General features: G+C 31.5%; 1 protein-coding gene across 1 annotated transcript; it reads left to right on the top strand.

Annotated features, from left to right (window-relative positions):
* Nucleotides 1-140: 140 nt before the first annotated feature.
* Nucleotides 141-20126, top strand: LOTGIDRAFT_125011 (hypothetical protein; the record flags this gene model as incomplete). Its single annotated transcript, XM_009061473.1, has 8 exons — nucleotides 141-383; nucleotides 5123-5384; nucleotides 11850-11968; nucleotides 16411-16677; nucleotides 17020-17160; nucleotides 17575-17772; nucleotides 18160-18338; nucleotides 19973-20126. 8 exons carry the CDS (start codon nucleotides 141-143, stop codon nucleotides 20124-20126), a joined length of 1563 nt encoding a protein of 520 aa, XP_009059721.1.
* Nucleotides 20127-21216: the final 1090 nt, after the last annotated feature.

Here is a 21216-nt window from a genome sequence, read left to right as displayed (position 1 = left end):
GCATTTGATTGGTTAATATTCATGGTGTCTGAACAAGTAAACCAATGAAATGAGAGTAAATTTAACATGAGAAGGAATGGTTGTCAACACTGACTGACAGTTAGACTCATGTAACAAGATATCTTGCCGGCAAATTAATCATGGATCTTCCGATTAATATTTTGGTTTATCTGGCTTTGCCAGCCCTGTTATCTTTTTCTTGGATAAAGTATCGAGGTCTGGAATATGTTTTGATCCACTACCGATGGGTTTTTGTGTGCCTGTTTCTCTTACCGGCATCAGTTGTCTACGATACCATCATTTTTGTCAGGAATTGGGTGGTGTTCCACTTCAACTCGGCACCAAAGCAGCACGAAAAGAAAGTACAAAACGTGCAACGGCAGGTAAAGTAACAAAATTTTATCCAGTGAACTATATTTTCAAATATTCGCCGTTGTTTTGTAGACAGTTGTCAATTCGAAAAACACATGTGGTCTTATTTTACCACGTTCAAGTTCATGGCATAAATTATTTTACAATTCACTAACTGGGCTCATGCACTGTTATTCAGTAGGGGAAAGTTGGATGAATTCGGCTATGTACTTTAAACAAAAGAACTGTTTTGTGGTCGTTGAATATGTTGAAATATTATTATAAGACAAAGAAATAATGAATGAAAGAAATTTATTTTGCATTAAATTCCCAACAGACATGATAGATACATAGGCCTACAGCCAAATGAATACCAATAGTCTATAGCTCCAGTCAGACATGACTGGTAAATACAGTCAAATAGACCGTTTAGAGCTCTAGTCAGACATGACTGGTAAATACAGTCAAAATAACAACCTAAAAATATTCCCTAGTCTTAAAGAGATTGTAAAAAAGGTTTTGGGAATTTTTTTATGTGTATCGGGGACACTGATAGCATAGGTTTGCACCATTCCAATGGTTCCTACAGAGGAATAGCTCAGTCGGTAGCGAGGTTGGAATGGTGTCTGCTAGGTGATTAGGTGCCGTGAGTTTGAATTCTGATGCCTGTGCTTTCTAGATTCGGCCTGGAATCACCCCCTATTAATACTAAAACCAAGTGTTTCACGACGTCACTAATCACGAAATGTGCTTCAGTGTCCCCAATACACATAAATTGGTTTAGACGTAACCAGCTAGGGGTTTGATATAAGTTTATCTGTAAAAGTAAAAACTGAAAGACACGAGATATGACATGTTAGTCAGAAGACAGTTCAAAGATTTATGATGATTTGTTTATCATTACTGACCTACTACTACTATTATTGATTATATGTATATCTATTATTATTATTATTATTAAAACTGACCCTACCAATCACCCAACCTAATCTATAGATTCACATTATTCAAATATTTTATATCATAGATAACTTCATCCTGGTCTAAAGAAGTATTTTATATATGTGAAAATTTAAAGTCATAACTAGTGCTTATGTTTTTATTTTTATCAACTCAAAAGACATTTTAAGACTTACTGTACTACTTTGAGGCTGATATTCCAATTCTCTTCAAAAATATCGAAAAAATTAAAAAAACCTTCTTGATTTGCTCTGACAATAAAAGTGAGAACAAAAGAGAGATTTTGACTTTTTATCTGTAACTTTATAACAAAACAGTGAATTCTCTATTTTAAAGTAATATAGCTTCTATTTCAAAATTTAATCTTTTTTATTCGCTTAGAATATCGCTCCACCAAAAATCTGAAATTATTGATGCATTTACATTTTACATTGATGAAATATTTCATGTATAATATTGGCCGTATTTTTGTAGACAGTTGTCAATTCGAAAAACACATGTGGTCTTATTTTACCAAGTTCAAGTTCATGGCATAAATTGGGCATCATCATAACTTTCATTTGTTCAGTATCACGTGACTTTGTGACCCTTGAACTTTTGGCTACCAGTCAATTTAAATGATCAGAAATCAGTTTCGTAAAAAAAAACTCTGATGTAACCGGAGACATGATGTAAATGGTGTAGGGGGATTATGATTATATGAATGAACTACAAAATACATCTTCCCAAATATTACAATCATGGTTTGGTGGATCAGCTTTAAATAAATAAGATTAAAACCGCTAAAAATTCATACAAAACCGTGCCTTATTTTTCTGACTACAACAGCCGACAACTTGCAAAATAGGCTGGAATAGAGGCAGATGTTTTGGTCTAGTGTTCATGAATGACTTACTATATTTATCACACAATAACAACGTTTTCGTTCTGTGCATTTTAATTTTTTTTTTAATCAATTCACAATTTCATAAAACTACACTTGCCATTTTGTTTCATTAGGAGCACCATATGTATACCTTTCACAAGTATTTCTCTATAAAAAGTTTATATTAAATTTAATTGATTTTGAAGTCTATTGTATTGAGCTGTCTTTTAAAACCTGCTCAAACAATCTTCTATTAGTCTATTCCTTTCACCAATTTATATCAATATTTCTTATTCTCTTTTAATAAAGTTACTTGTTTACATTGTCGTTAAAGTTTCTATTCAACACGAGCGTCTATTGATAAAGTTTCTATGAAAAAGTATGAAAGTTCAATAGGATTAAATTAGAAAGAAAAAATGTTCGTTTGATTGAAAGTTTCAATCGATATTTTATTTGATTGAAATGATCAATCAATCCTAATTTCATTGTGATATTAAGGTGATCTATTCCAAGAGTACATTTTCTGACTTTTTGTCGAAGTGACCTGTGATATTTTGCTTTCTTTGTGTTCGTTTCCTTTCCGTTTTCTTGAAGCTAAATTGGACACTATAGAAATTACCTAAAAATGGCCTGGAAGGTCATAATTCAGCATTATCAAAGTTTTCATTGAGCTGTAAATAATGTTCAGAAGAACCAGAACTGTAGGAAAATCGCATTATTTCTTCAAAAATATCTCAAAACTAGGAATTTCTTTGTTTCTTTCACTATTTTCTTATCAAATTGATGCATTCCAATGCTGAAATCAATAGTCTCTACTTGTGTCCTAGGCCAGTGCTTCTATAAGGGAATATCTCTTATAGAACCTAATACTAGTTAGGTGTTAAGATAAATACATGTCCGTTTTCTCGTGATTTGAGTAGATAGATATTTCTTGATTTTTCTACCTGTGGTCGAAGCAGGATGATAAGGATCAGATCTGTTGAAAATGTTTTTCACAAGAATGTTAGAAACTGTGAGAGAAACTGTTAAAAACTGTTAAGAAGCCTAGAGGATATTCACACTTGGTAATAGAGAAGGTATAAAGTGATCAGAGAATTATCACAGTTATACCAGTAATAATCTAATATAATCTCAACATATCTTGTTGATAAAACACCAGGTAGTTATTAGATTGTATATATCTTCATACACATGATTAACACTCATTTTCTCTCTTCTTACAAGGTTTACCTGCTTCAGTTAAACATGGTAGAAATCTGAATACATGATAGAGTTGTAAGCGAATTTGTACTATCAAAGTTTCTATTATTGAAAGAGACCCCAGCTGTCAATGTTCTTGATATGGCTGTCATTCATTCATTTGATCATTGATTATTTATTTGATAATGCATTTAGTTGTTCATTCTTTCATTCATTCTTTCCGTCATTTGTGCATCTATTCATTTCTGTATACATTTATTCATACATTCATTAATTTAGTCATTTATTCAATTGTTCATTAAGACATTCTTGCATTCTCGCTTTCATTCATTCATTTATTCAATCATTCATTTATTCAATCATTCAATCATGCATTCATTTATTCATTTATTAAGACATTCTTGCTTTCATTCATTCATTCATTCCCTAGAAATCCAGACAGAAGGCCATGGTTGAAATATTAACGAGTTAACTAACTAATCACAATCTAATTATGGCAATTCTGTTGGAATTTAGCCAAGTATTAATGTTAGAAATAATGTCATAATTCTATACAGACTTGTAAAAAAACATGATATTTGAAATATACTGAAATCTGATAAATATAGATATTACAATATATTCTCCAAAATTCTCTCTTACACTTTATAATCTATATCCTGTTTTAAAGTATTTATTTAACAGTGAAAATATTTAATTATTGTCCTTTTTAAAAGTATATATATATATGTATATAATTAAAACGATATTATTTGTTTGACATTAGGGTTTGTTTCATCATTATCACTTTCAGAGAGTCCACATAGCTACTGTCTTCTCACAGTTTTGGCTATTTTACATTTTACCGAATTTTATCAAAAGAATTGAACATTACCTTCAAAATAGTGCACTTCTTTTTGTTGAAAAAAATGTAAACAATTTGTATCTACAGATGGCAAATTCTAAGTCAAAATTTGACTAATTTCTTACATTATGATTAGTACTTTTAAGATAATATCCTACAAAAAACAAACATTTGATTTGCAGAAGAAAATTCAAAGACAGTAAATTTTATTTTAATCTTCGAACGACATAATTTAGAAGTTGAGAGCCCATAAAACACAAAAAACAGAAGGGAATATATTATGGTATAACACACTTCTTTAAACACAATGTACATAACGTTTCAACACAGTTTACATGAGTTGTCATCAGATATAATGAGGGAAAAAACATTAAAAAAAATTATATAAGCACATAATGTTTCAACAATTTACACATGTCGTTATTTCAGATGAAATATTTTTTTTGTAATAGGGAAATAATTTTGTTATTTACATATCGTATAGAATGTTTAGTCAGGCCTGAATTTATCTGGGGCTTTATTTTCTAAAACTCAACTTAAAATGATTTTAGTATGTTTTAGATTTTAGATTTGATGTCAATCATTAAAATTGATTTTAAATTCAGTTTTATCATCCAATCAGATTACTGTATTTCTTAGAATCTGGATTTTATTTAAGTTAAGTTTTCGAGAATAAAGCCCCTGGTTGTATCTCATGATTTTTACCATTGTAGTAGTGGTAGTGTATCGCGCGAAACAGACCATGTTTACTCTTTTCAAAACACCCGATGGAACTTCTCTTTGGAGGAGACCACTACTATACAACTTTTACTCTTGATTTTGCTATACTTGGGATGAGATTTTGATTGATGGAATTGTCTTGCTTGTACAGATTTTTTATTTATATACATGTCTATTTCTAGGTACGAAAGTGGAAGAATGAGGGGAGCGTGGTTCCAATGTGTACAGCCAGACCGGGGTGGTCTAATATTAGTTTCCGACGAGGACTCTACAAGAAGAGATTACGGAATATCGAAGTGAATTTACTGGATATTTTATCGGTGGATATAGAGAAAGAAATTTTACATGTTGAACCTCTAGCTACTATGGGACAGATTACAGCGTTTTTAAATCCTCTAGGATGGACATTACCAGTTTTACCTGAACTAGATGATCTTACTGTCGGTAAGTCAAATTTATATTTTTGATGCCCATGTTACCAGACGATTGGTGACTTCTGCTCTTCATTGATTTATAATTGAAATGAAATGAAATGAATGGAGTTTTACGTCCTACTTTTCTGCACCATGTGGGCTAATGAAGACGGGCAACGCCATGCAAGGTGCAATGAGGGAAATTTTTCGATTTCCAACTGTCAATGGATCTTTAACGTGCACAGCCTGTAGCACACAGGACCGCGGTTTATTGATTTATAGAATCTACAGAACATTCAATAAAACAAGTTGGAGCAGAGTTCAGAATACGTTGGTGCAGACAGAATTCAAAATGGTAGAGAAGGGAATAGAAATTTTGAATGTGACATCTCAACTTTCCAAAAAATCAGACTTCACCTTTAAACTAGAAATATCAGTTTATTTGAATTTGATATTGGATTTGAGAAGACATTTAGAAGTGAGGAGTATAAATCACAAACATAAGACAATATTATAGATTAAACACACTTCTTTTATAAATTAATATTCATCTGATGACAACACGTGTATATTGTGATGAAACGTTACGGTGTTTAATTTTATTCTATAATATTTACATTTTATTGTCACATGTTACAGTGAACCCATGTGAAAAATTTGCATTCATTTACCAATGAACTACAAATTTTTGTCTGATGTTTGTGATTTATTTCACTTGAAACTCAATAGATGTTGGAAAAATTTCTATTTTTTATTGTCACCAGATATATCTAGAAATATTCAGAATTATCAACCAGAAGAAGCCTGTTTCCCAATCCTTTTTATAACTTATATTTTTGAATATATTTGTGTATGAAATATTAAACATTTTTTAAAAAAAAAATGTTGTCAACCATGTAGACTCTCTGAATAGTCACCTGTAAGCCAAGAACAAAAAACTGTAGTCATAACAATTTCAGGTCTGATAACTCTTTTATATCAAGTGAGGTAGGGTAGATCCCTTTGTATTAACAGTGTTGTTGCCAGTTGTATTTCACCTTGAAAATAAATAAAAAGTTGTCCTTTATGGAAAAATTGGGTAGTAAATCAAATTTTAATTTTATTTTATATAAAATACATACACCAAGTGGGGTAGACCCCCCTTCATGTTGACGATGTTGGTGACAGTTATATTTTACTTTGTTGTCTTAGTACATAAAAAGTTGCCCCTTATGGACTCTTTTTTCAAATTAAGATGATTTTGAACTTGTCAACAGATACTTTTTTCAGAGAGTCCACATTGATAATAAATTTTAATGAATATTAAGGTTTGTAAACTCAGCGTCACTTTCTTTATTATTTGGGTTTGTCATCTAGACATCTCTTTCAGAGAGTCCACATAGCTAATAATTTTTGTGTGGTATTTAGCTAATAATTATAATAACTATTTTGTATTTGGGTTTGTTAACTTGACATCCCTTACAGGGAGTCCACATAGTTGACAATGTTTATTAGATATTTAGGTTTGTCATACCCCTTTCTGAGAGTCCACAAGTATGATATATTTTTTATTTGCTTGACTAAGTCTTTAGAATTTAGAATTTTATTATACCATTGAGTGCTATTGTCAGTACAGTACAGTGTGGTCAGTACAGTTTAGTACAGATAGTTCAGGGCTAGACATTCGCTTCTTTTTATAGTCAACTTGCGCAGTTATTGCACCGAATTATCAGTCTTGTCAGGGTGTTAAAGGGATTGTAAAAAGGTTTTTCTAAAAATTTTATGTGTATCGGGGACACTGATAGAATCATATTGCACCATTCCAATTTTTAGTATGTGGTTACTGCAATTCCAATAAAACTAATCACGAAGGGCTTTATTTCATAAAGCATATTTTATTGATTAGTAATGTCAGGAACCACAGATGTCTGATAGAAAATTGGAATGGTGCAAATTGATGGAATCAGTGTCTCCAATACACATACAAAATTTCAGTAAACATCTTTACAATCTCTTCAAATTGTCTGACTGGTGAAAAAAAATGAAGCAATAGCACTGATTCTCAGCTACCCATAGGATAGCCAAAGACCTCATTTAACCATCAGATATTGGTGAATCGATATTGCAGTTAGATATACAGCAATATGCTATTGTATCCTATAAAATCATGAAATGATACCAGCCAAAGACCTCATTTAACCATAAGTAGTTAAGTTGATATTGTATTCTATAAAATCATGAAATGATACCAGGCAAAGACCTCATTTAACCATAAGTAGTTAAGTTGATATTGTATTCTATAAAATCATGAAATGATACCAGGCAAAGACCTCATTTAACCATAAGTAGTTAAGTTGATATTGTATTCTATAAAATCATAAAATGATACCAGGCAAAGACCTCATTTAACCATAAGTAGTTAAGTTGATATTGTATTCTATAAAATCATGAAATGATACCAGGCAAAGACCTCATTTAACCATAAGTAGTTAAGTTGATATTGTATTCTATAAAATCATAAAATGATACCAGGCAAAGACCTCATTTAACCATAAGTGGTTAAGTTGATATTGTATTCTATAAAATCATGAAATGATACCAGGCAAAGACCTCATTTAACCATAAGTAGTTAAGTTGATATTGTATTCTATAAAATCATGAAATGATACCAGCCAAAGACCTCATTTAACCATAAGTAGTTAAGTTGATATTGTATTCTATAAAATCATGAAATGATACCAGCCAAAGACCTCATTTAACCATAAGTAGTTAAGTTGATATTGTATTCTATAAAATCATGAAATGATACCAGGCAAAGACCTCATTTAACCATAAGTGGTTAAGTTGATATTGTATTCTATAAAATCATGAAATGATACCAGGCATATCTGATAAAAACTTGATATCTTATAAATATATGAAAAGTTTCATTTATAGAATAAACTTAATAAATTACCAGTGATATTATTCTGTTTTAATTTAAAATATACAGTTGTAAATAATCATTCAAAGTTTTAAAGGGACAGGTGTGGCATTTTTGGGAGTTGATTTGGACCTTGAATATATGTACATACGTCATAGCCTTCAAAACTACCAAAACTATGCAAAAATCTCATAGTTCTTTCTAAAATTACGGGTATCCGAATTTAAACGTCTTGATGATATAGTCTCTTACACCAAGACATCTTCCGTCACAGCTCTGCGTGAGACAGGATGATTGAATCTACTGTACAAACATGACGTCATATGATGACGGATATTCAAAATAAAAATGACAACTCATTAAGATAGGTTTCAAACAAAGATAATTCTGGATACACGTGGATTTGAAGGCTCAAATTTCGACAGTGAGCTGTGAACACTATTACTGATTAGTTTAGTGGAACAATTCACATTTCTGAAACCAAGGTATGATTTATCTCAGAAATACTGCACCTCGACATTTTGAAATTGCAAAAGAGCAGATTAATGCAGCTTTCCTGGCAAAATTTTCCTCATTGCACCCTGCATGACTTTGCATTAGCCCACATGGTGCAGAAAAGTAGGACGTAAAACTCCTTTCATTTCATTTCAGAAATACAGCACCTCTCACTTTAATTTTAAATATTGTATTATATTTATGAAATCATGTCCCTATATCACTGTATATATCATTTATAAATCTTGTATAGTGACATGTATAACATTATTGAAAAATGAACAGTGGTAAAATTTAAATATCATTCAAACTTTATATTATATTTATTGTGGGGCACAATGACCTATAGGGGGGGGGGGGGGGGAGGGACAGTTGTCAAGGTTGAGATTCTGAATGGAAACGCTGAGCATTTAGGTGCAAAACCTCCCTTGGAGAGTCTAAAAGGGGGTATCCTCGAGAAAATTTGTGGAAAATAGTTATATTGGGGCAAAAGAGTATAAACATTACAAATGAAGTTTGTGATACAATAAGGGGTACAAACCAGTTTTCTAGGGCAGCAAATGGTTGTATTCTCTAGGGAACAATCCAATCAAATTGCTGCATTCAGTGATACAAGAAAGGTGGCTATTGAAGTCAAGGTATTAGACACAATTTGTGATAGCTTGACATTATGAAGATGCATCTCACCAAGTCTGTTGTATTACAATTAAAGATAATATTTTTTGAATAATTTGAATTCTTATAATAAAAGAAGTAAAATTTTAAAATGTTCTGTTAAAAAGTTAATTTAGAATAAAACAACAAAGTTAAAATGTGATCAAAACATAAATATGTCTAAAATAACAAAAGGAAATATAAACTGGGTGGTCTACGTAACGGTAGTGAAAGAATAGAAAATGGTTTATTTTAGAAAAAATGAAGAGGAAGAACAAATTTTAAAATATAAAATAAAAGCAAAAAGAAAAACAAGTCAAAAAAACTTTATAAAGACATGCCTGGTAATATAATAATATATAATATTAAACATTTCATTTAAAGGAACACAGGCACAATATTTTTTTTTTTACAAATCATCGTACTTTAGTTTCAGAATCTGGAATTTTTTAGCTAATCTAATCAGTAATAGTGTTTACAGCTCACTGTCGAAATTTGAGCCTTTCAATTCAATTTTTCCAGAATTATCCTAGTTTGATGTATCTTTGAAGGAATTAAGTGATACATTTCTAGTACTTCTGAGGACTATCTACATATATTCAAGACTCAAATCAACTCCCGAAAATGGCACATCTGCCCTTTAAGATAAGTTGAAAACCATCCAAACTTAATATAAAATAGTAGGAACTATAGTTAAAATAGAAACAAGTAGTAGTGGTAGGATGTTGTTGGCACTGTATTGTAATATGGTAATATCCTGCCAAGATAAAACAGATAGTTTACACACCTAGATAGTACTGTAACATTGATTATAATTCTTAGTTAAAACTTGTAAATAATTATTAAAATCAGTGCCAAAGATAAATATCACTGGTACAATTCAAAACATACAAAACACAACCTGTATATTTTTATCTATCTTCACACATTATCTGACATCAACTAAATTTACACCCTCTAGGAAGTCTGCTTTAAACCGCTATAACCAAGTTTTTATGTAAATTAAAATAAAATATTAAAACAGAACCTAAAAAAATAGAGTTCCATGCGATCTTCAGAAAACTGATCTATTTTAACCTGAGTCCCTACTGAAGTTTGACAAGTAGAGATCTTCAGACAACTGATCTATTTAAGCCTGCATCCCTACTGGAATTGTAAATTAAAATGATAATAATATGGTTATAATATAGAATATAGAAAATGATATATGAAATACTGGTATATTTTATATTTTGTATTCAAACATCAAAAACTTGTCAGACCAGATCAAGATTACTGTCCCGTCAAATTTAACCTTCATATCTTTTATTAACACTTGAGGCTTTCATATCTTAAACATAGACTCCTTTTCTTTCATTAGATATATATTAAAGTGGTTTTCTGCTTTTTTGTAAAAAGTTTTCATTATCAAAAACACTGTAAATTACACCTGAAAGTATGTTATTTATATCTATGAATGTACTTGATCAAACTGAATTTGTTTTAAAAGAGTTAATTAAAAACGGAGAGTACTAATTGGTAATTAGGAAGTTTCACCTAGTTTTGGCTGTATAATAGTGCGATATTAAACCTTTAGAATACGTAGGAGATATATTTCTCTACAATTAGAGACTCAAATCCGTACAGTAGTTTTCAAACAGCCTCCAGAAAGCATAACAAACATAAAAATCTTACATAATGTTTTTAGATATTTTTGGCTTTTGGAATTAACGGATGTATTGTTTAAGTTTAAACTTCCAGATACGATAAAGGATAAATTTCTCTAGATTTTGGTGTATAGTTTTCACAAATTAAACAAAAAAAAATTTCGGTCTACAAAAAAAGTAGAATGACCCTTTAATATCTTTTATCAATTGATTTTGATGATAGATCAGTAGATAGGACGATGTAATAGTTGAAAGGGTTGGGTGTACTCTTCAATTCAAGGGTTAGGTCGAAGTAAATAATTACCCTACATGTATGAATGAATAAACAAATATTGATGAATAAATAGACTGATTAGATCTTAACTTGTTATAATCGTGTTGAGTTTTAATTATAACGTACTTTTCTCTACATACATCTGGAAAATCTCAGCAATGTGCCTGAAGTTGAATCAACCATTATAATGAATTTAATGAGTATTTGTGTCTTCTGACATGTGTCTAGGGCCCAAACTCCATCAAGGCAAAAGAGGCACATGCCTCATGCTAAATTTGACCAAAAGAAACTTTTTGAAAAAAATTAAATTACAAATACATCAATAAAAAAAAAGGATTTTTGTTATAGTTATTGATGAATGTTATAGATCAGCTTAATCGTCTATTGAACGCGTCTGAAACTATTACATATTTGCTACCGTGTTTCACTTCAGTAGGTAAATCTCGTAACTATCTTACTGTTACAATTCACCTGTAGATCAAGTATTAAACAATAACCATGGATACTGTATTTTTTATTTTTCAGGAGGTTTGATAATGGGAGTAGGAATTGAAACTTCCTCACATAAAAAAGGTTTATTTCAACATTGTTGTACAGAGTTTGAGTTGGTTCTAGCAGACGGAAGTGTTGTCACCTGTTCTGAGGTAAGTAACAATATATTGGGATTTTTTCTGATTTTACTGTATCTCAATAATTTTGGTAAACATATTCTCTGAGAAAGGTAACAGTGGTGGGATGGGTTTGAGTTTGACAATATTTTAATGAATTTGATATACATGTTCTAAGGTAGGTAGCAATTCTGGGATGGATGGGTTTGAATTTGACAATATTTTAATAAATTTGATTAATGTATGTTCAAGGTAGGTAGCAATGCTGGGATGAGTTCAAATTTGACAATATTTTAATGAATTTGATAGATATGTATGTTCTAAGGTAGGTAGCAATTCTGGGATGGATGGGTTTGAGTTTGACAATATTTTAATGAATTTGATAGACATGTTCTAAGGTAGGTAGCAATTCTGGGATGGATGGGTTTGAATTTGACAATATTTTAATGAATTTGATATACATGTTCTAAGGTAGGTAGCAATTCTGGGATGGATGGGTTTGAGTTTGACAATATTTTAATGAATTTGATAGACATGTTCTAAGGTAGGTAGCAATTCTGGGATGAGTTCAAATTTGACAATATTTTAATGAATTTGATAGACATGTATCTAAGGTAGGTAGCAATTCTGGGATGAGTTCGAGTTTGACAATACTTCAATAAATTTGATTTGAACATATGCTTTGAGGTAAGAAGTAATATTGGGATGGGTTCAAGTTTGACAATATTTGATAAATAGTGACTTTATATAGGCGGTAATTTTTGGGCCAAGCTGGGATGGGTTTGTATGTGTTTTACAATATACTGAATACTTTGGTAGTAGTGATAATAGATTGTGTTAATTAACCAGTTTTTTTAAATTAAACTAGTTGTTTTTGAATCTAACCATCTATAAAATGTAATATAGTATGGAATTAATATTGATTATAATTTAAAATGAATCAGTTTAAATTGTTTGTTAGATTGATAGGTTCATACTGAATATAGTTTGAAACATCTGCCTCTGATTTAATGTGTAATAGATATTGTAAACATTGTCGGCTGGAGTAGGCCCTGTTTTATGGAGATTTTCTCTATCTCTGAAGGTGCAGGTTTTCTTTAAGGGAAAGTTAACATGACGACTTGTCATTTTAAAATACATTGTGATATAAAGCAATGAAATATAGGGAAATAATAAAACCCTGACTGGCAAACATAGCAAAATCAACATCCTCTTGTCCATCTGTCACAGGTTATTACAAACTTTGTACTTATACCTTGACTACAATAGTCACCTTTCTTGTATCACATCTTCACAATGTCAAGCTATTACAAACTTTGTACTTCTACCTAGACTGTAATAACCACCTTTCTTGTATCACATCTTCACAATGTCAAGCTATTACAAACTTTGTACTTATACCTTGACTACAATAGTCACCTTTCTTATATCACATCTTCACAATGTCAAGCTATTACAAACTTTGTACTTATACCTTGACTACAATAGTCACCTTTTTTTGTATCACATCTTCACAATGTCAAGCTATTACAAACTGTTTCCTATACCTTTCATTATCTCTGTTTGAATGTTAAAATGACGACTCGTCAATTTAAGATATTCTGTGATATATAGAAAAGACATAAATAGAAATAGTGAGTAAAATTCCTAGTTTGAAGTATTTTTAAAGGAATTATGTGATTTCTAGTTCTTCCGAAGACTATTTACTTATATTAAAGACTAAAACCAAACCCCCCAAAATGGCACATCTGTCCCTGTAAGACATTTATTTTCCTCAAATACACCTCGCGCTCACTCTCAGATATCACTGCTACTTTTGTTTTGTTTCTATCACAGTACCCAGTGTCCATTGGTCCTTGAATGCTGAATAAACTTAAAAATATCCATCTCTCTGAGTTTTTTTTTGAGAGGTTTGGTGTAATCTAGATAAATAATTATGTCTAAACTCCAGTATCATCAGAGGTGCGAAAAATCCTCATAAAAAGGTGCAAAGTTTTTCTGACCCTCTAGCCGATAACTGTAAAAATAGCCTCGAAGACTGGAATAGAGGCAGACATTCGGACTATACCAAATTCATCTAACTGGAAAATCAATTTTCGTTGCATACAAGTTGCAAACAAAATCAATGTAATTGCCATTGCCCTGTAGTTAACAATGTATCACATTGTCAATATAATTAAAATACCTGTATTATATAGTTGTCAAGTGAGTCAATATAATTAAAGGGACAGGTGTGCCATTTTGGGAGGTTGATTTGACTCTTGATCACAGGTAAATAGTCTTTAGAAGTACTAGAAATGTACGAAAATCACATAATTCCTTTAAAAATGTCTCTAAATAACTAGGAATTTTTTTTCCTATTTCTATATATTTTCTATATATCACAGTGCCTCAAGAAAACCCAACTCGTCTTTTTAACTTTCTAACGCAGATAATTCTGGACACACATGGATTTGAAGGCTTAAATTTCGATAGTAAGCTGTTAACACTATTAATGATTAGCCGAGGTACAAAATTCACGTTTCTGAGACTAAAGTATGATTGGCCCATAAAATGGTGTATCCATCCCTTTAAACTAAATGTAATATATATATAGTTATAGTTGTATAGAAGTTAGAGAGACTAGAATGACATTTACTTTAGAAATTCTCTAACTAATGAACTTTTACAATTACTGATCATAGAGTGACACACCCAGTCATAATCTACATCAATTTATCTAGCTTGATTTCTCAAGATATGGTGGGGGGAGCCATGAGATATGGTGGGGGGAGCCATGGTGGCTCAGTGAGTTAGACGCTTGCTCACTAACCTGAATGTCCAGGGTTCAATTCCGGCATAGGTCGAGATAATACCTTCGGATTTTTCAACCCAGTTTCCTCCTGTCAGTGATTGAGGTAAGAGGGGCTGACATGGAAAAAGCGTCTTGTCGTTTGGATGGAACAATAAACCGAGGCCCCGTGTGCTACAGGCTATGCACGTTAAAGATCCCTCGACAGTTGGAAATCGAAAACGAGCAAGCTAATGCCGCTGTCCTGGCAAAATTTCCCTCATTGCACACTGCATGGAGTTGCCCGTCTTCATTAGTCCATAAGGTGCAGAAAAGTAGGATGTAAAACTCCATTCATTTTATCTCATTTCAAGAAAGGATGGGGGACATTAATAGCAAATGTGATTTCAAACAAAAGCTGTATAAGAGCCAGAATTTATTCCCTGTAATACTATTACTATTGGATGTTTGCTTCCATAATATGTTCATTTTACTTAAAATTGAATTACAATTTCTTTTTTCTCCCCATTATGATCTGACAATTTTTCCACTGCAGTGCCCGTTCTAGTGACATTATTATTAACCAATCAAAGCATTTCATGTACAGTTTCTTGAAAACAATCACAATTTGCTCTACTTTGGGTTTAGATATCCCAGAATTTTTCTTTGTTTTCAAGAAACATCATATCATATGCACTTTTAAATAATTCATCTTGTTTTCAAAATAAAATGAAGCCAAGATATTTTACTGTGACATTGGAATTGAAGTAGAGAGAAATTTCTTTGTTTATTACGTAAACATTGAGTTGTTGATATTGACAACACAACTACTGTTGTTTATCAAACACGATTGTTTACGCTTGTGATTACGCGACTCTTAAATAAACACGTTATTCACTGTAATCAATACATAGACAACAAATAAATCTTTAAAAATTTTCTATCTGCTCGAACTTCCTTCAAACGTTTTATTGTGCGTCAATATTCGTAGAAAAAGTTCCGAAATATTTTTTGATTTGTAAATATGAAACTTTGTATTTGAAAAAGAAAAATAGGAAATATAGACTGTCATTATAAGGATTGTGATTAAGTTGGTTTATTGTTTTGTTTCAAAGATTGTTTTCTTTCTTAATGTACTAATGAACAAATCAAGTGCAGGAATACTTCTGCTTATGCATTGGCCTTAAAAGGGATATGCACCTTTCTTTGACTGATCGTATCTTAGTCTCAGAAACTTAAATTTATTAGCTTAGCTAATCAGTAAAAGTGTTCACAGCTTACTGACGAAATTTGAGCCTTTAAGTGTCAAGTATTATCCGTATTTGAATGTTAAAATGATGACTCTTCAATTTATATATATAAATATATTGTTTAAACTTACTTGAATAAATATCTTGTGATGTTTCGACAATGTTACTTTTCTCTTTATCAAGCAATGATACAAAATAACAGAGTAATGAGAATATATATTCTGTGAATTGTTAGTAATTATTTGTTTATTACTATCTATTCTTATTGCTCTGCTATTTTGTATCATTGCTTGATAACGTTGCAAGTTATTTATTTAAGTAATTGTTATCTATAAAATGGTGTCCAGTACCGTTATTTAACTTAACATCTCTTTCATAGACTCCAAATAATTAATATCATTATCATTAGGTCATATACCTTTCTGTGTTTATTTATTTTCATCATCTACTACTTTCAGACAGAGAATACTGATTTATTTTACTCCGTTCCCTGGTCATATGGAACCCTGGGATTCCTCGTGTCAGCAAAGATGAAGATCGTTCCTGCTAAGAAATATGTAAAGATAGAATACGCTCCAGTTCATACGACAGACTCAATGATTGAGAAGTTTGAATCAGAATGTATGAAAAAGGAGGGAAACCAGTTTGTTGAATGTCTGGTTTATTCTAAAAATGAAGGCGTTGTCATGACAGCTAATATGACAGATGAGGCAGAAGAAGACAAGGTAATTTAATCAAATTGTAATATTCATGAAAATATTTCCAGTTTCCATTAAAAAAAAAATTAGCCTGAACTTTGAATCCATAAAATACTAATATTCCTATTACACCTGATAAATTTTGACCTGTCAGGTCCAGTACACTAGTGTGAATAGCCATTTGTTTTTGACATGTACTTGATGTCCTACAGTGTTTATTTTCAATTAGTTCAAGGGCTAACAGACATGGCCAAATTAACAGCCTTGGTACCAGACATGGTTCACATTATAGGGACCAGGTGTCAAAGGGATCCTGTGGCAAGATCGCAAGATGGGACAGCCAAAAAATTTGCTATTTGTATATTTCAGATAAACCGTATAGGGTACTATTATAAACCGTGGTTTTTTAAACACGTAGAAGGATTTTTAAAATCGGGACCTAGAATAGAATATATACCACTACGCCATTATTATCATAGACATACACGCAGTATCTTCTGGGAATTACAGGTAATTTATATTTATATACTTGGTATTAGAGGTGTATCAAGAAATTGTCTGAGGTGAGAGGGGTCTTTCGGAAGCGAGGCATTTTGTAATTTTTTTTTGAATTTTGGAATTTGCATGCTAGTGTCTTCATTAGGTAATGAATATAATGAACTAGTAATAAATATGATGATTATATTGTTTGTCTATTTGTAATTTGTTAATATTGTCTGTTAGTGATGTAGTTGTGGTCTGATAGAAAGTATATAAGAGTTATCTATGAGAGAAAGGGAGAGTGATAGAAAAATGTTATGAGATTGGTGAAGTTTATAACATGTGAATATTGTGGAATAAGAGTAAAACATTGTAGTATTATCAGTCTAACATAAAATGGACTGAAAACTGCCTGATTTGACTGATCTGTTTTTTATTTTTCAGGATATCATACCGTTCGGAAACAATCCAATATTCCGATACCTGTGTGGGTGGATGGTTCCACCAAAAATATCTTTTCTGAAACTCACTCAAGGGGAGACAATCAAACAGATGTATGAAAAATACCAGATTATCCAGGACATGCTGATTCCAATGAAAAATCTCAAAGAATCTTTAGACGTTTTTCACAAAGAGACCGAGGTTAGTAGATAATGAGCTAAAATTATATTGATATTGATGAGCCCAGTGAACAGGGCAGAGTTCCTAAAAATTTTTGTGTAGACTGGTTTGTGTTTTTAAAAAGATCTGGATGTGCATCATCTGATCAGTTTTATGAAAAGTTCTGAGATTTTGACACTTGGTTCGTTGTTGCAAAATAATTAACGATATTTCAAAATGGATTTAACAGTTAGAACCTAACGATAGCTGTCAGTCTAAATGTCACATGATTGTGAAATTCTTAACAATTAAGTGAGCAACATCGTAGAAAATCAGCCAATGTTGATTGAATGAAAAAGAGGCTTAAGTTCTAATCCAAAAACTTTGCTTGTGTGAATTCTTTAACAATATAATTGTTAATATTTTCAGGTCTATCCACTGTGGTTATGTCCCTTTATGTTGTATGATCAACCAGGTATGGTTCATCCTGCTGGTGGTCGAGATGAGATGTATGTAGATATAGGAGCTTACGGACCCCCTATAGCTAAAGGTTATGAAACTGTAACCACGACTAGAAAACTAGAGGCTTTCGTCACCAAAGTAAAAGGGTAGGAAAAAGTGAACTGTTGTTTTTTCTAATGAAGTAATGTGGCTATCCCTCAATAGACGAATGATAAATTGTGGTATAGCGAAATCCAAGAGGGGGTGGTATTGTTCTACTATGGATAAGAATTAGTTTTAGTTAACAGTTGATTTTTCTAGTGAAGTAACACGGCTATCCCACAAATAGACTATGAATTCTTGATGATAATGAATGAAGTATTGTGGGATAGGGAAATTAAACAGGTTGTCATATTGGGCTTTTATGGATTTTGCTAATTTCATAACGCAAGCTATTATGAAGTTACGAAAAAAAGTTACAGTCAAGGTATTAGACAAAGTTCAGAATAGCTTGACATTGTGTAGATGAAGTTAGTAATAGCTTGACATTGTAAAGATGAAGTTTGTAATAGCTTGACAGTGTGAAGATGAAGTTTGTAATAGCTTGACAGTGTGAAGATGAAGTTTGTAATAGCTTGACATTGTGTAGATGTAGTTTGTAATAGCTTGACAGTGTGAAGATGAAGTTTGTAATAGCTTGACATTGTGAAGATGAAGTTTGTAATAGCTTGACATTGTGAAGATGAAGTTTGTATTAGATTGACATTGTTTAGATGTAGTATGTATTAGCTTGACAGTGTGAAGATGTAGTTTGTAATAGCTTGACATTGTGAAGATAAAGTTTGTAATAGCTTGACATTATGAAGATGAAGTTTGTAATAGCTTGACATTGTGAAGATGAAGTTTGTAATAGCTTGACATTGTGAAGATGAAGTTTGTAATAGCTTGACAGTGTGAAGATGGGTTTCGCTTTCCTGTATTATGTCATTGGTGTCGAGAAACAGGACCTTCATGACAAGCTTTGATTGGTTAAGATAATGTTATTTAAACTGGAATTTGACATAGGTGTCAAGAAACGGGACCTACATGACAAGCTTTGATTGGTTATTTGAACAGGATTGAGATAGAATGCTGGTTAGATTATAAATGAGACAGAAAATATCTCATGTAAAGAAAGAAAATTGTAATATATTTTTGAATAAATTGTAGTAAAGCAGACTACCCTATGGGAAAGCAATGATATCAATAGCCAGGATACATAACTAGGACAGTTCGATTGATAAAATATGATATTAAAACTAGGTCAACGATCACCAGGGCGATAAAAATTAAGATTTTGTTATCAAAACTTTGATAATGTATCAAGATTCGTGTTGGACACAAAACAGACGTGAGAGATATTGTAATATTATCAGTTTAAAGTTTTTATCAAGTTAAAGACGTTAAAAGTTTTGATAGATAACTGTAGATTACTCTGTATAATTTATACTCAATGATATATCTATAGATACAAGCACCTGTTTAAATTATTCAGATAGTCGTTCATGGCACTTTCCTTTTGAATTTGAGATTACAGATAGATCACATCTGACTGAAACAATATTAAAACAGAACCTGAAACATGTTATTTACTCAGAACTTCAGACTGTGCTATTTTCAAGGTTGTCTGAAGATCGCATAGCATGAAACTCTGAATAACAACATGTTTCAGGTTCTGTTTTAATATTTTGATATACCCTCTACTATTTTAACAGTGGAAATAATTTTTTAATTGTACATTAATAAATATTGTTTATTTCAGGTTTCAAATGTTGTATGCTGATTCCTATCTAACAAGAGAAGAATTCTATGATATGTTTGATCATACTCTATATAATAAGATGAGACGAGAGTTAGATTGTAAGGCTGCGTTTCCCGAGGTTTATGATAAGGTTAACCGTAAAGTTAGATCTTAATTCAGTATGGGGCATTTATTTCTCATATTGCCCAAGTTTCACACCCATTTAAAATAAAATTTTATTTAGTCATAATTTAGCGCAAATTTTCACAGGTTTTCTTGCAAAATGCTCCAATGTGTGAATGGGTTGTTTACCAAATATGGTAATAGTTATGAATACCTGACAAAAAACACATGAATTTCAATCTTTTGGTAGAATCTAAGTAAATATTAGGGGTAAAGTTTCATTGAAGTTGTTTATTTAAGAGTAGGGTATAACTTGACATCCCTTTTCCTTAGTGAACTATTCCACATGCATGTCTAAATAGGTCGAAGTTTAGTATGCATATTTATGTATATGATCAATCTAATTAATTAGATTATAATTTCCTTTTGGTATTATTTTTTGGCTGGAGAGTGGCCCGTGATTGTCTGCTATAAATAGCTTGAAACGTCACCAGTACATGACCTTGATATAAATCTCGTTAGATTACTATGGAGACTGACAAAAACAATATTAACGAAACGAAATTGTAATTTAATTTGATTGGTATAAGATATTTTCATTTTAAAAGAGGGAAAAATTACTGCCAAAAATAACTTTAATGAAAGGAATATGGAAATGAAATGAAATGAATGAGTTTTACATCCTACTTTTCTGCACCATGGAAAAGAATATGGAAGTATGGAATTTGAATATTATTTATTCTATTTTGTTTTATTTTTGAGGTAACATATCGTAGAGAAAGTGTGAAATCCTTCGTAGTGAGTGTATCGTTAATTTCGTTATTATAATTAGTTTTAATCTTAGTGACAGATTAGCATTTTCTTTTTTTTACGGGTCAAATACTATGCTTTGCTTTTACCTTTAATATCTTACAGAAATCGTAAATCAAAAAATCCTCCAAAGAGAAGTACCATCAGGTGTTTCAAAAAGAGTAAGCATGGTCTGCTTCACAATACAATGTTTGATAAGCATCTATTCCAGCCCCTGATGGCTATATAAGTTGTCAGCTGGTGTAGAGACAGAAAAAATAGGCTATTTAAAATAGGGGCAGATGTTTTGGCCTTGATTTGGAGGAGTTGTTTCTAACTATGTCAAATAGAGA

This window comes from Lottia gigantea (genome assembly GCF_000327385.1).
Source record: "Lottia gigantea unplaced genomic scaffold LOTGIsca_48, whole genome shotgun sequence".
Taxonomy (NCBI): Eukaryota; Metazoa; Mollusca; class Gastropoda; family Lottiidae; genus Lottia; species Lottia gigantea.
Note: the sequence above shows the minus strand (reverse complement) of the source record. Positions and strands in the feature narration are given on the sequence as shown.